General features: G+C 42.5%; 1 protein-coding gene across 3 annotated transcripts in view; it reads left to right on the top strand.

The window, feature by feature from the left end:
• The first annotated feature begins 10,084 nt into the window (after positions 1–10,084).
• UBE2V2 (ubiquitin conjugating enzyme E2 V2) overlaps positions 10,085–16,705 on the top strand; it is a 64,682-nt gene continuing 58,061 nt past the window's right edge. For all 3 annotated transcript variants that reach the window (XM_064267696.1, XM_010588307.3, XM_064267695.1), the window contains exon 1: positions 10,085–10,180. In XM_064267696.1, coding sequence (XP_064123766.1) covers positions 10,165–10,180 — 16 coding nt within the window. In that variant the 5' untranslated portion in view covers positions 10,085–10,164. The remainder of the gene's footprint in view (positions 10,181–16,705) is intronic.

The following is a 16,705-nucleotide window of genomic DNA, read 5'->3' as shown; positions in this document are numbered from 1 at the left end:
CATTGAACCCCTTGCCTGAAACATCTCAATTGGAGTTCCGTCAATTCTTAGAGCCTTGTTTTTTGCCAATAACTTCAGTATAGCTTGGACTTTTCTTAGGCTGGGTTCTCTAGAGAAGTAAAATCAGTGAAGCATATATATATATACAAATACATATATATATAGAGAGAGAGCCCTGATGGATCAGTGGCTAAGAGCTACAGCTGCTAACTAAAAGGTCAGCAGTTCAGATCCACCAGCAGCTCCTTGGAAACCCTATGAGGCAGTTCCACTTTGTCCTATAGGGTTGCTATGAGTCAGAATTGACTTGACGACAACAGGTTTGAGGGTTTTTTTTTTGTATATATGTGTATATAGATAGAGAGAGAGAGAGAGAGATTTATCTCAAGGAAATGGCTCATGTGGTTGTAGAGGTGAAAAGTCCCAAGTCTGTAAGTCAATCATCAGGCTTAAGGCTTCTCCTGACTCACCTAGCTACAGGGCTGAGAATCCTAAGATTGGTAGGTCAAGTCCCAAGAGCCACAGGTCAGATGATAATGAGCCAAATGCAGGATCCAGAACAAGCAAGTGAACTTTGCCAGAATGTCTACTGGATGCATGCCACACTCCCAAAGAAACTCCCCTTACAACTGATTGTCTGATTACATCAGATCACATCGTGGAGGATGACTACTTCATTCCTGAAGGGTCATGGCCTTTAGAATTGGGTAGCTGTAGTTTTCCGTTGACTTTAATAACTGGGCATGGTAGTACTAAGAAACACCCTAAGAGATCTTCTGTATTCCAGAACAACTGTTTTTTCACCTCCATTATGCAATACTAATCTAATTCCTCCCCCCCCCCGGAGTCAGGGTCAATCACACCAGCCAATATGGTAACTCCCTTCTTTGCCTGCTGATCCAGATGCGTAAGGAACCTAAAACACCCAGATGATATTCTTAACTTCCCCTCAAATGGAATTTGTGTTTTGTCTCCAGGTAGGAGTGATCCTCCCTCTCTAGACCTACAGAGCATAGGGTCATGGGAACAGGAAGTAAAAATTTTGTGAGTGGGTTATTAGGGATAATAGTGAGTGGTGCCACTCCCATCTCCACCCCTTGATTCCTGGAACTATGAATCCTGGCTATGTGAGAAACAGCACCATATATTGGACACTGGCCTGAAGCACATACACCTTTCTGGAGAACAATGTCTCAGCCCTGCAAAGAGTTGCCACCTAACTGGCACCATAATCACATCTTCAGAAGGCCATTCCATCATTCTACCAAGCCAACTGCTTCAGGATGATAGAGAGTATGGTAAGACCAGTGAATTCCATGAGCATGGGCCCACTGCTGCATTCCATTTGTTGTAAAGTGAGTCCCTTGATCTGAGGTGATGCTGTGTGGGATTCCACGATGGTGGATAAGATGTTATTTGAGTCCATGGATGGTAGTTTTGGCAAAGGCATTGTGCACAGTGAGGGCAAATCTGTATCCAGACTAAGTGTCTATCCCAGTAAGAATGAAACTCTGGCCTTTTCATGATGGAAGTGGTCCAATGTAATCAACCTGCCACCATGTTGCTGGCTGATTGCCTCGAGGAATTGTGCCATATCAAAGACTCCGTGTTGGTCTCTGCTGCTGGAAGATAGGGCATTCAGCAGTGGCTGTAGCAAAGTCTGCCTTGGTGAGTGGGAGTCCATGTTGCTGGGCCCATGCATAAGCTGCAACTCTGCCGCCATGCCCACTTTGTTCATGAGCCCTTTGGGCAATGACAGAAGTGGCTGGGGGAAGAGGATGATTTATTTCCACAGAACACATCATCACATACACTTGATTTTTAAAACTCTCCTGTGTCCAGGTCACCCTTTGGTGAGCATTCACATGAGACACAAATATCTTCACTTCTCACCCATTAGGTGAGATCTAGCCACATACCCCTTCTCCCTACCTCCTTGTCATCAGTTTTCCAATGATGTTTCTTTCAAGTCCCTGACCATTCAGCCAAACCATTGGCCACAGCCCACGAATCAGTATACGATCACACGCCTGGCCATTTCTCCTCCCAAGTAAAGTGAACAACCTGGTTCACCGCTCAAAGTTATGCCCAGTGAGAGGATTTCTCTTCACCAGTGTCCTTCAGGGAGGTCCCAGAAAGGGGCTGCAGTGCTTCCACTGTACACTTTCAAGTGGTGCCTGCATATTGTGCAGAACTATCTATAAACCAGGTATGAGTTTTCTCTTCCTCAGTCAATTGATTGTAAGAAACTCCCCATGAGGCCATAGGTGCAGACTGGGAGAGGCCAGGTAATGTGACAGGAGTGGAGACCATGGGCATTTGGCCATTTCCTCATGAAACTGACTTGTGCTTTCAGGTCCTGCTCAAGCCCAATCTTGTATATCCTACTTCCATTTAGTGATGGAGTCCTACTGTTCATGTCCGGGTTTATGACCCTGTGGGCCAGACAACACCCAGTTCATTATGGGCAGCTCAGGCCATATGGTGAGTTTGTGGCCTATAGTTAAACATTCCATCTCTACTAAGGCCCAATAACAAGCCAAAAGTTGTTTCTCAAAAAGGGAGTAGTTATCTGCAGAGGGTGCCAGGACTTTACTCCAAAATCCTAAAGGTCTGTGCTGTGATTCACCAATAGGGGCCTGTCAAAGACTCCGAACAGCACCTCTATCTGCCACTGACACTTCAAGCACCATTAGATCAGCCATATCTCCCAAGTGGCAGAGTGGCTTGCATGGCATAATTTGTTGCACAGCCTTCTCATTTTGGGGTCCCACTCAAAACTAGCTGCTTTTCGAGTCACTTGATAAATAGCCTAGAGTAACATGCCCAAATGAGGGATATGTTGCCTCCAAAATCCAAAGAGGCCCACCAGGCATTGTGCCAACCAGGCATTCTTTTTAGTTGTAGGAGGGGTCAGATGTGACAACTTATCCTCCACTTTAGAAGGACTATCTCAACATGCCCCACGCCACTATACCCCTAGAAATTTCACTGAGGTGGAAGATGCCTGAATTGTTGTGGGATTAATTTCCCACCCTCTGGCACACAAATGTTTTATCAATAAGTTCAGAGGCATTCACACTTCTTCTTTACTAGGTGCAATCAGCATAATGTCATCAATGTAATGGACCAGTGTAGTATCTTGTGGAAGGGAAAATGATTGAGTTTTCTGCATACTAAATTATGACATAGGACTAGAAAGTTGATATACCACTGTAATGGATTGAATTGTTTTTCCCCCAAATATGTATCAACTTGGCCAGCCCATGATTCCCAGTACTGAGTGATTGTGCACCATTTTGTCACCTGATGTGATTTTCCTATGTATTGTAAATCTTACTTCTATGATGTTAATGAGGCAGGATTAAAGGCAGTTATGTTAACAAGGTGGGACTCAATCTACAAGATTAGGTTGCATCTTAAGCCAATCTCTTTTGAGATATAAAAGAGAGAAGAGAGCAGAGAGATACAGGGACCTCATACCACCAAGCAACTAGTGCCAGGTGCAGTGTGTCCTTTGGACCTGGAATCCCTGTGCTGAGAATCTCCTTGACCAGGGGAAGATCGATGACAAGGACCTTCCTCCAGAGCCAACAGAGACAGAAGGTCTTTCCCTGGAGCTAACACCCTGAATTTAGACTTGTAGGCTATTAGACTGTGAGAAAATAAATTTCTGTTCTTTAAAGCCATCTGCTTGTGGTATTTCTCTTAAAGCAGCGCTAGACAAACGAGATGACTGCTGAGGTGGGACGATGAAAGTGTATTGCTCGCCTTGCCAGCTGAAGGAAAACTGCTTCTGCTGGTCCTATGAAACCAGAATCAAGAAAAAGGCATTGGCCACAACAATAGCTGCATATCAGGTATCAGAGATGCATTGCTTTGCTCAAGCAATGAAACCACATCTGGAACAGCAACTGCAATTGGAGTCACCACCTGGTTAATTTTACAATAATCCACTGTCATTCTCCAAGATCCATTTGTTTTTTTTGCAGTGGCTGAATAGGCGAGTTGAATGGGCATGTGGTGGGAGTCACCACCACTGCTTCCTTCAAGTCCTTGATGGCGGCAGTAATCTCTGCAATCCCTCCAGAAATGCAGTGTTGTTTTTGGTTTACTATTTTCCTAGGCAGGGGCAGTTCTATTGGCCTCAACTTGGCTTTTCTTTCCATGATAGCCCTTACTCCACTTGTCAGGAATCCAATGCAGGGGTTCTGCCAATCACTAAGTATATGTTTCAATTATGCATTCTGGAACTGGGGAAATCACTACAGGATGAGTTCAGGGACCCACTGCACCCACCATGAGATGAACCTGAGCTAAGACTTCATTAATAATCTGACTTCTATATGCCCCCCTTCTGACTTGTGGGCCACAGTGATGATTTGGGTCTCCTGGAATTATTGCCAGTTATTTCCAGTGTCAAGTAATTCCCCCCAAAGTCTGATTATTTCCTTTGCCCCAGTGAACACTCTCATAAAAGGCCATAGATCCCTTTGGAAAGGCTGAAAGATGAACAGTATAAATTTTTGGCAGTGTAGTAGGTTCCTTTCTCAAGGGGACCTGGTCTTCCCTTCATTCAAGGTGTTGTGGTTTGGTAAACTGGCTGAAATCTGGGACTTGATTGAGGGGCTGTGACTCTCTGTTCTCGTGATTCGAGTTAGACTGCTGTTCACTTGACCTGGAATTCTTCCACATGTACAGATTAATATTTAGTAGATTTACCATCCCACTTCAAGGGACAACCTAATTAGCCAATTAAAAAAAATTTTTTTTTTTATAAGTCCATACGAGCCAGATTATTCTGATAAATGCTTTGATTCCACTGTCCATTATTGTAACCCTGCTCATCAGAGTCCAATTAGCTCCATGGTAGTGAAGTGCCTTAATTCAGTCAGGGCAATTCCCACTGTCAGATATGACATAAAATAACAATGACAGCAGTCTTCAAGGATGCTGGGGCTCCCTTCATAAATTTGTTCGTGACTGTTGTGGCAAAAAGTGCGTTCTTCTGAGTACTTCGTGTGTGGGTTTGTGAGTTCAACCTGATAAATGCACAGAAACATGCCAGTTTCCCTAAGCCTTTGGATATCTTCTTCTACAGTATACTAAGGCAGGTCTGATACTTCAACTTGATTTAGTGTAGGCTATTTTTTTTATTCATGCTTTGGTGAACCAACCAAATAAACTATTAGATCATTTTCTAACCTTGAGCTGAAACATTTAATGAAGATCTATGCTTAGTGGGTCTATATCAATAAACTCTGACCGATTCAACTTTATGTTACTTGCACAATTATCCCACACCCTTAATAGCCATTCCCACACATATTCCCCAGGTTTCTGTTTGTACATACGAGAAAAGTCAAAGCAGTTCTTTTTGAGTGTAGCATACCTCCTCCTGGGTCACACTTTGTACCTCACCTTTTGGGGCTCACTGGGAGTTGTCTGGTTATAAGTCAGGAAGCAAAAATGGGTGCTATGCGTGGGTTCTGGGAACATTCAGCAATGTCTTGTAAGGCATCTACCTCAGGTAATACCCCAGGCAATGCCCCAGGTGATATCTCAAAGACTCTTCAGGCACAGCTGGGTTAATTCCATCATCTGATGAAGGTGGAAGGGATAATGCTTTTACTGGGGAGGTTGGGTTAGCAGAAATTGATGGAGTGCTGTCTTCAAATGGGTGTGAGAAGACTGGTTCTGTTGACAGGAGTCATTCAATGGAATTTAGGGGCTCAGTGTTCCCCGCTTCCTGATTATCTGCCCATATGTCCCCATCCCAAGTTCCAGGATCCCATTTCTTCCCAATCAATGCCCTCTCTTTAACTTGAGGTACCATTCAAGGTTTGGAATTCAATTGGTGTTGTAATTCAGCCACTTTTACCATAAGACTCTGCGTTTGTTTTCGCCAATATCAGCTCCATTTCTACAAGAAATAAGGCTTTATTTCAGGGTGCAAGTGGTAACTTTGAGGTCTTTTATGCAGTGCTTGACCTATGACTTTAAAGCCATGAGCTGATCTCTTTCTTTCAACACTTTGTCTAGTAAAAGTAGAACCAATAAACCAGATTCCCTACACTTCTCATTCTCACAAATCTGTAGAAAAGTATCAGTCAACCACATCCTTGCTTCTCACAATACTTGATCTATTGGTGGTGATATTTTGCTTATTAATACCGTCACATCATGCTATGGATTAGCAGTGTCCGCTTTACTACAGGAGTTAGAGTCATCAACGCCCTTAAGAACAGTAAGACTTGAGAAGCAATTTAAAAATTTCATCCCTACAATTTTGCTTCTCTAGAACCACTCTCAGTACCAAATGTCTTAGGCTGCGTTATCTAGCAAAGCAAAACCAGTGAAGTGTTTATATAGATAGGTAGATAGATTGAGACAGAGAGACTTATCTCAAGGAAATTGCTCATGTAGTGTAGTGGCTGGCAGGCCCCGTCTGTAGGTCAGACATCAGGCTGGGGGCTTCTCATGACTCTTGTAGCTACAGAAGCTGACAATTTCTAGATCGGCTGGTCAGACGGCAAGCTGCTGGCTCAAGTCTCAAGAGCTGTAGGTCAGATGATGATGAGCCAGATGAAGGATCCAGAGCAAGCAAGGAAGCTTTGCCAGAACATCCATATATATACTGGATGCAGGGCACACCCCCAAGGAAACACTACTTACAACTGATTGGCTGACCACATTGGATCACTTCATGGATCACTTTTGGCTAGTAGTCAAGCACTTAACCATTTGCACCACTGAGGGACTCCTATTTTTAAATAGAATTTTCCAAATCTTCAAATTCTTCTTTATGCACAGTTCGTTTATAATTTCCTCCCACATTTTACTGTAAGTGGTGAGGAGAAACCGTGCCATTATCTTCAAGATTCTGCTTAGAAATCTCCTTAGCTAAATATCCAAGTTTATCACTTACAAGCTCTGCTTCCCACAAACATTTGAACACGTAAGTTTTTTGGCACTCTAAGGACTGCCTTTCCTTTAGTGTCCAATAAAATGTACATCATTTTAAAGCCTCACCAGAAACAGATTGGACATCCACATTTCTAGCAACAATCTGTTCATGACAATAGAAGCTTCCCCGCCACGGCTCTCAGTTCTTTTTAAGCCCTCATCAGAATCACCCTTAGTGTCCACGATTCTACCACCAGTCTCTTCAAGGGGAAGGGATCACATAATGCCATGAACATCAGGTGTTCATGGGGATCATGGGGCCACCTTGGAGTCTGTTGGCTGGAACTTTACTGGAGTTTTATCTACTTATTGGAAGTTGTTTTGGCAACTGCAAGGATGCAACATCCATCTAGGGGCTACCAGATCACCTTAATAATTAATACCATTAATGGGACTCTGTGACTCCTCTCTTGTGTCTGTGCATCTTTTTGTATGTCTTCTCTTCTGTATTTTCCAAGACTGAGTCCAGAGACAGAGAAATTTAGTCTGATGCGTCTATCTAAACACTAAACCTGATGTTCATGAGCAAAGCTGTTTCTTTATTGTGACAGATCTCCTCATAGGTTGATAGTCGGCGCACAGAAGGGCCGTCCTTGAGTCCTAGTCCTATCCTGGCCCAATCAGGTTTAGTTGGGAGTGGGCATCACATGTTGCAAACCAGTTTTTAGGAACAGCTTAGGGTGTCTTCCATTAGCAGCACATGACAGAGGACTATCATTTTATTTGCCTATTCAAGATGTAGTTTTAGACTCTATATGATTACAATCATTTATTGGAAACATTTAATGTGCCAGATACCCCACTAGTTCCCTGAGATTATTCCTAGTTCACTGGTGAGGGAACCATGATTAAGAGTGATTAAATAACTTTTTAAGGCCACAAAACTAGGATTTCAGTCTCTCTGGCTCCAAACCTATCCTCTTTCTTCAATGCTCACTGACAAGCTGAGTGAGCAGTGGTGTGAAAATGATGGGAGATCCACAACCATTGCTCACTTTTACTGCTTCTCCTAGGTTCTTGTGCCCTTGAAACTGCCCTCTGTTTTTGCTACAACACAAACACCACGGTGGCCCAAAGCTGTTCTTGGACTGCTTTTTATGTAATACTCCAGAAATCTTTCATTCTTCTCCTTTTTGCAATTTCATTCCCATACTAACTGGGTTCTTAATTTGTCTACTTCTTTGACTTCTGTTATTTTCTTTTTCTATTTTGTTCTGGCTGCTTGTTTCTTCCTTCTTTCCCAAGAGTAAATTTTCACCCCTACTTTTTCCTGGTTGTCATTGAGGCTTGTTGCTTTTTGCTTCACATACCTTTGAGAAAAAGTATAAATTAAGTATTTTATTTTTCAAGTTATACAAAATACACATTTTAATTTGTTCTTCAGAGAAACTGCAGTAGGACTACTGGCTTTGCAAGTCTAGTTTACAAAATTTGGAAAAAATATTTATATATTTTGTCATTAAGACATCTCCTGAGAAAACATTAATAATTTGTAAAGAACTGAATATGGTCAATGTTTTACTAGTGGTTACTTTTATTTTTTTGGGGGGGTGTGATATAATACTTAAACTTACCATTATCCATCAGTCTGCCATAGTAAAACGGTAAATACATCAATAGAGGCTCACCAAGATCAAAATCACCAAGAGCCAGGTGTAAACATGTTGGAGTTTTGTGAAATGTGCAGAATTTGTGAAAACCCCAAATGTGTATGCATAATCATGTTCCTACATAATAGCAAGCAAGAATCTGGGTGCATCTTAGCTAGGCCTCTCTGCCTCAGGGTCTCTCAGAAAGTGGCACTTAAGGGTTGTAGTCTCATCTAAGGCTTGGCTGGGGCAGATCTATTTCAATGTCATTCCTGTTGGCATTGTTAGGATTCAGTTCCTCCTGGGGTGTTGAACTGAGACTGCCCTCAGTTCCTTGCCATGTATGCCTCTTAAAAAGGACAGTCCACCCACCACATGACACCTAGTTTTCCTCAGAGAGAGCAAAACAGAGTACCAAAGAAGGGAAGCAGTCTTTTAAGAACACATCAGAAGTGATATCCTAGAACTTCTGCCTTATTCTATTCATTAGAAGCTAATTCAAGGGCAGGGGATTACACAAAACAAGGGCATAAATAAATAGGTGATCACTGGGGCCATTCTTAGAGACTGCCTACCCAGAGAGTGAAACAAATATGGAAAGAATTCTATATAGTGTCACTTCAAATTAGGTGGCAAAGCTGGAACTGGGAAGCAAAAGCAGCTCACACCCGAGTGGAAAAGTACACTGACTTTGGAGACAGAACTGCATGTGTATCCCAGCTCTCGCTCATTTCAGTTCTTTGAGAAGTTTAGTTTCACACAGCAATAATATCAAATAAAAATTTATAGTTTTTTTTTTTTTGTGAAAAGGCTATCAACACCCATAATACTTACATGGTACTTGATATATGTAACAATACTTCTGTGCTGCCAGAGTGAAAACTGAGAATGTAAAATTTTTGTTTTTTAAATGACATTTTTAAATGTTTTAATTAGAAAATTTTATACTTTTTAAAAGAGCTTTTTAAATGTTTCTATCTTCTCTTTTAATATCAACTTAACCTCCCAACTTTCTTACTGCACTTTTTCTTTAACGTTTTAGAGTAAAATAACTGTAGAGGCCAGAAGAGAATCTCCTCTCTCGCCCTCTCCTGGCCTTCCCGGGTCCTCATTCTCCCTCGGGTCCACCCCCCGCCCAGCCCAGGTCCTCCCACCTTAGGCTCTCCCTGCAGCCCTAACCCTCAAACCCCCCCTTCCTGGGCACCCCCGTCCCTTCCGGCCCGGAAGGGTTCCCTGGCACAGCACTCCCCGCTTCCCCGGTTCCTCCAGTCCCTCCCGGCCCGGACCCTTCCACTTTCGGCCCCCCCGCGCTGCGATCCTCCCGCCCCCAGCGTTCCTTGACCGGGCCCTTTCAATCTCGGTCCCCGACCCGTCCCCGCCCCCCCCACCGGTACCCCAGGCCCAGCCCTCCGGGCCCGAGCCCTCCTACTCCCGGCCGTTCCCGGTCTTTCGCCGAGGTCGCCCTGTGCGGGAGTAACCTCACAAGCGCAGGTCCAGGGCCAGAAGGCGCTGGGCCAGGCGCCCGGGAGGGGAGGACGGTGCACTGCGGAAGTGACGCGCCGTGACGTCAACGTGCGTGCGGGGCGGCTGCGTCAGGCTGCAGGAGAAGATGGCGGTCTCCACAGGTCGGTTCCTAGGCCAGCTTTTCCTGTCCGACCCGACTCTGCCCGCCCCGCCTGCTGCTGGGGGCCAGGCGCTGACGGTGTGGGAGAAAGCGGAGTGTGCGCGCTCGGACACGGCTCTCAGCAGAGCAAAGCCCAGGGCTGCAGGGTCAGGGCGGGACGGAACAGCCGCCCGAGCGGAGGGCCCGGGCTGCCGGCAGGAGGCGGCGGCGGGTCTTGTTCGCGCGTCGGCAGCGCGCCCGGCGGGGCTAGGGCGCGGGCAGACACCCAGGGACCGCTGGGCGCGGGTGTCGGGCCTCGTGGCGGCGGGTCTGACTTTTGAACGGAGGGAGGTGCGGGGGGGAGGAGAGGAGGCCTGAGGTGGGCAGGTGGCGACCTGGGGTACGGAGGTGGGTCGGTCAGGGGGCGTTCTTGATTGAGTGGGGGGTCTAGTTCTGTAGTCGGACCGACACAGGTAGGGGTGGGATTGCTATGATTGTTGGACTTGAGCATAAGGGAAAGATGATCGTTTTTACCTCAGTGAATACGTGTTATGCTTAAAATTTAAGTGAAAAACTGCAGTGCATACAAAATAAAAGTACAAAGGAAGATGAAAGCTAACAAGTGGTTTCTTAGATAAGCTGGTCAACTCGCCCGTATCGAAACAATGTTTGGTTTCCTATGAGGACAGAGTTTGAAATTAAGTGTTAACTGAGGTTTTAGAAATTTGAGCATTTAGAAAATAAGTTAAAAAATGTTGTGTCATTTGTCATCATTCTAATCTTTATTGAAACGTTAAGTTATAGAAGTGTGATTTGATATTTCGTGCCATCATTGCATAATAAAACAAATTTTGGAATATGTAGTAAAATGAAAGGCTTCAAATGTATGTTACGAGTGCTACTCTTAAGATAATGCCCCAGGAAACATTATGCATACATCTTAAAAAAAGATGACGTCTTTTAAATCTCACAATGAAGTTTATACCTACAGGTGTTGTAAATGACAAGATCTTCAGCAATTCTAGCACTGGGGAAATATTTCAGTATATTTGGGGTTGGAGGGAGCTAGTAAGGAATATTAAGAAAATGACATTTTAGTGTTATAACTTTAATTATTGTACTTGCTGTTGAATCAAACTATTAGGGTATCATAAGTGTGTTTTTTAATGGGACTGTACATTTAAGAGTTGCGCTTAGTACCTACAGGCTCTTGAACATCTTGTAATAAAATGCATTTTAATATGATTGATGGTTTTCATTTTGTGGATTGGATTGTATATTCAGGATTTTTTTTTTTAACACTGTGGATATGAGAGTGTTACAGTATTTTGAAAAGACTAAAGATTAGGTGATGTCAATGGGAAATACTTTTTGTTAACCACTTCTAGTCGTTTTTGGAAGTTGAGTATAAATTATAAAAGAGTTGCTGGTAGATATTAGTGTATTTATAGTGTATTGGAAGCCTGTGTTTTCTAGTTTGTATCTCAACGTTCTTTTTTTTATGGTTTTACTGTTCATAGGCTTACGAAATTTGAAACCTTGACATAATTAAGAAGAGAATCTATTTTTGGCGGTTAATTGAGTTTTCTTAAACCACTGAAGTTCCATTTGAATGTGTTGCTGTTACCTTGCCCTGGTTAATTTCTTATTGTCCCATTTGCCCCTTTTCTGTGTTTTAGATCCTTGAAGAACTGTCAAACTGAGAGGGAGAAGCAGAAGCAGTTTTGTACTGTGTTTTGAAACTGATTGTTTTTGAAATATACTTTCCATTAGCTATACTTTGACATTGCTTACTTTTTGATAGCATGGGAGGGAAATAGTACCTATGTATTTGTGAAATAAGTGTATTATAACTTGAAATTTAAAATTAGATGAGCTGGATGGATATAATATGCATGTGTTTTTTTATTTAAGCCAGACTATCTTGATAAAAATAGTTATAAGAAAAGCAAAAAACAAGCAGCAACAACAAAAAACCCAATAAAAACCTGACATTTTGATATTTGTTAAAACATTATACGTATATTTTAAAACAATATTTTTTTGGTGAAAGTTGCACAGCAAATTAAGTTCCTGTTTAGCAATTACTGTACAAATCGTTCAGTGACATTAGTTACATTTTTTCACAACGTGTCTACATTAATTCCATTCTGGATGTTTCCTTTCCAGTAATCTGGTTTCCCTGCTCCATTACCTTTTCATCTTTGCTTTAAAGTAATTGTTGACCATTTGGTCTTATAAAGATGATTTTTTTAAAGGTGTGCAATACTCATTAGTAATATTTGTTATTTTACAAGTCAATCTATTATTTAGCTAAAAGGTGACCTTGGGGTTGTTTCGGCTCAAAGTTTTTGGAGTATCTCAGGGTGAGAGTCTCAGTGAGTCCATTAGTCTCAACCAATCCATTAAGTCTTGACTTTTTAAGAATTTGAGTTCTGTTCCACATTTTTCTCCCCCTCTATCAGGATCCATCTGTGGTGGCCCTGTTCAGAATGGTTGTTAATAGTAGCCAGGCACCATCTTGTTCTTCTGATCTCAGGGTAGATGTTGTTTCTAACTCATAGCGACCCCGTGTACAACAGATGAAACACTGTCTGTGCCTGTACCATCCTCACAGTTGTTGCTCTGCTTGAGCCCATTGTTGCAGCCAGTCCGACAGTCCACCTTGTTGAGAGTCGTCCTCTTTTTCACTGACCCTCTGCTTTACCAAGCATGATGTCCTTCTCTAGGGACAGGGCCCTCCTGATAACATGTCCAGAGTATGTGAGACAAAGTCTTGTCACCCTTGTTTCTAAGAATTCTGGCTGTACTTCTTCCAGGACAGATTTGTTCATTCTTTTGGCAGCCCATATTCTTCACTAACACCATACTTCAAAGACATCAATTCTTCTTTGCTCATTATGTATAGCTGTTGTGTCTTTTTAATTTTATCATATTTCTTGCATGTAATATTTAATAAGGCCAGATTTCACGAAACAGAATCTTTGAAGGTGATGTCTAGCATCTATTCTTTTTTTTTAAATAATTTTTATTGCACTTTAAGTGAAAGTTTACAAATCAAGTCAGTCTCTCACACAAAAACCCATATACACCTTGCTACACACTCCAAATTACTCTCCCCTTAATGAGACAGCCCGCTCTCTCCCTCCACTCTCTCTTTTCGTGTCCATTTCGCCCGCTTCTAACCCCCTCCACCCTCTCATCTCCCCTCCAGGCAGGAGATGCCAACATAGTCTCCAGTGTCCACCTGATCCAAGAAGCTCACTCCTCACCAGCATCCTTATCCAACCCATTGTCCAGTCCAGTCCATGTCTGAAGAGTTGGCTTAAGGAATGGTTCCTGTCCTGGGCCAACAGAAGGTCTGGGGGCCATGACCACCGGGGTCCTTCCAGTCTCAGTCGGACCATTAAGTCTGGTCTTATGAGAATTTGGGGTCTGCATCCCACTGCTCTCCTGCTCCCTCAGGGGCTCTCTGTTGTGTTCCCTGTCGCAGTCATCGGTTGTAGCCAGGCATCATCTAGTTCTTCTGGTCTCAGGATGATGTAGTCTCTGGTTCATGTGGCCCTTTCTGCCTTCTGGGCTTGTAATCGCCTTGTGTCCTTGGTATTCTTCATTCTCCTTTGATCCAGGTGGGTTGAGACCAATTGATGCATCTTAGATGGCTGCTTGCTAGCGTTTAAGACCCCAGACGCCACTCTTCAAAGTGGGATACAGAATGATTCTTAATAGATTTTGTTATAGCATCTATTAGTATGCTTCCTACATATATTTTGCATGCAAAGTTTAAGGTCCTCTGAGGAATGCCATGATCAATTTTGCACGTTGAAAGAATACTTTGGGAAGCACTTGATTGATAAATTACAGGAAAATAAAACAAGATGTAAGACAGCCCTGGAAGGAGACTGTTGGTTTTTGCTAAAGAGATCATGAATTTTTAAATTAGGTCAGCAACAAAGAACTGGAGCAGAGGGATATATTTTTCCAATTAGCAAAATTTATGAAAAACTTGCTCAGTTTTGGGGATGTAATTATGGGAAAATTAGAAATATAGACTATGTGGCACATTTCTAGCTTGTATCATCAGTGGTTCACCAATTTATCAAGTAGGGAAGACTGGAATGGGACCAATTCCTGTTCGGAAAGATAGTAAGTATGGTCTGGGGTTTGTTCAGTGTAAAGTGCCTGGGATTGATCCAGATAGAGACGGTCAGTAGAATGTTGGATATATGGGTCTAGTAATTTTGGCAACAGGTCTGATCCAGAGATTTGACAGCTGATGATTTAATTTTTCTACAAAAAAAAGTTTTTCTACAAAGACAATGTAAATTAGACTAGAAAAGGCTAAAAACATTGGATACTACCACCATTTAAACAGAATCCAGAAGAGAAGAGTAAGAAAGGGTTGGTTGACTGGGAGCCAAGAAGAAGAAAGCAATGGGGAGGAAAAGAAAACTCATGAATCAGTTGCTACAGAGAGTTTAGGAAGACAGGTTCGAAGAATGATTATAAAAATATATTAAAAGCATGCTCAGTTTCTGTATTATTTTATCTATCAGCAACATTTAAACAAGTTGAGCATCTGTTCCTTTTTAGCTTGGCTTTGAGACAGCATCCTCTCCAGGCTTTCCTCCTACTTCATGGAATACTCCTCAGTCTTCTTTGCTACTTCCTCTTCCTTTTCCTGATCTCTTTCTGTTATGGTTCTCTCAGGCTTAATCCAGGAACCTATCATCTATTCTTTCTTTACTCATTCTACAGTTGATCTTATGAAGCTTTCCAGTACCGTATATGTACTAGTAATTCCCAAGTTTTCATCTTTTTCCAGGAACTTTTCTTAGAACTTCAGTCTCACATATTCAGTAACCTGCTTGACTCCTCAGTTGGATGTATATTTGTCACCCCAAGGATAATATTTTCAAAACAGAGATCCTAGTATTCCACAAGACCCCTCTCAACCTGCCACCCAAAACTTGCTGCTTTTATTCCATTCATCATTAAGTGACCAGTCCCTTCTTCTAGTTGTTGAACACCAATGCTTGTATACGGATTCCCTCCTCCTCTTAGAACCAGTGTCACTATACCATGGTCTGAGCCATTGTTGGTTGTCTCATACTTTGGCCATTGCAGTATCTTCCTCCGTGGTCTCCCTGCATATACTCTTTCCTTTCTAAAGTTAATTAAAAAAAAAAAAAATTAGTGTTGTTGAAGAATATACATAGCAAAACACACACCAGCAGTTTCTACATGTACAATTCAGTAACATGGATTACATTCTTCAAGTTGCTCTCACTCTCCTTTTCTGAGTTGTTCTCACTCATGAACATAAACTCATTGCTCCCTAAGATTCCTATATGATCTTTCCAGTTGCTGTTGTCAATTTGATTCCACAAAAATAGGCCTTAAAAGAGCACAATGTTTAAGGTGAAAATTCTTTACTAGTTAAGTTCAACTACTGTTTGGTTTTAAGAAGACTTTGGGAATATTTTTGGTTTAAGGTTTAAAGATAGGGTAATAGTTTCAGGGGTTCATCCAGCCTCTGTGGCTCTAGGAAATCTAGATTCCATGAGAATTTAAAATTCTGTTCTGTATTTTTCCCCTTTGATCAGGATTCTTTTATAGAATCTTTGGTCAAAATGTTTAGTAATGGTAGCTGGGCACCATCCAGTTATTCTGGTCTCACGGCAAAGGAGGCAGTTGTTCTTGGAGGCAACACATTCCATTTTCTCTTTTCTCTTCCTGACTCCCCTCCCTCTCTTGCTTTGGGTGAATAGACTAATTGTTGTGGCTTGGATGGCTGCTTCCAAGCTTTAAGACTCCAGGCAGTATGCAACGAACTAGGAGGTGGAACAGAAGCAGTAAACATGTTATTAGGTCATTTAGCTGGAATGTCCCATGGAACCATGACCCTAAACCTCCAAACCAAGGAACCAAATCATATGAAGCATTTGGTTGTACATAAGCAGGCTCAACATAAAACATATATATTTTTTTAAATTAATTTTTATTAAGCTTCAAGTGAACATTTACCATTCCAATCAGTCTGTCACATGTAGGTTTACATACATCTTACTCCCTTCTCCCACTTGCTCTCCCCCTATTGAGTCAGCCCTTACAGTCTCTCGTTTCGTGCCAATTTTGCCATCTTCCCTCTCTCTCTATCTTCCCAACCCCCCTCCAGTCAAGAGTTGCCAACACACTCTCCAGTGTCCACCTGATTTAATTAGCTCTCTCTTCATCGGCATCTCTCTCCCCCCAACTGACCAGTCCTTTTCATGCCTGATGATTTGTCTTCGGGGATGGTTCCTGTCCTTTGTCATCAGACGTTCTGGGGAGCATTGTCTCTGGGCTTCCTCTAGTCTCAATCATACCATTAGGTATGTTCTTTTCATGAGAATTTGGGGTCTGTATCCCATTGGTCTCCTGCTCCCTCAGGAGTTGTCTGTTGTGTTCCCTGACAGGGCAGACATCGATTGTGGCCGGGCACCAACTAGTTCTTCTGGTCTCAGGATAATGTAGGTCTCTGGTTCATGTGGCCCTTTCTGTCTCT

Source organism: Loxodonta africana, chromosome 14 (assembly GCF_030014295.1).
Source record: "Loxodonta africana isolate mLoxAfr1 chromosome 14, mLoxAfr1.hap2, whole genome shotgun sequence".
In the NCBI taxonomy this organism is placed as follows: domain Eukaryota; kingdom Metazoa; phylum Chordata; class Mammalia; order Proboscidea; family Elephantidae; genus Loxodonta; species Loxodonta africana.
The sequence above is the reverse complement of the archived record's forward strand: the minus strand, read 5'-3'. Positions and strand labels throughout refer to the sequence as shown.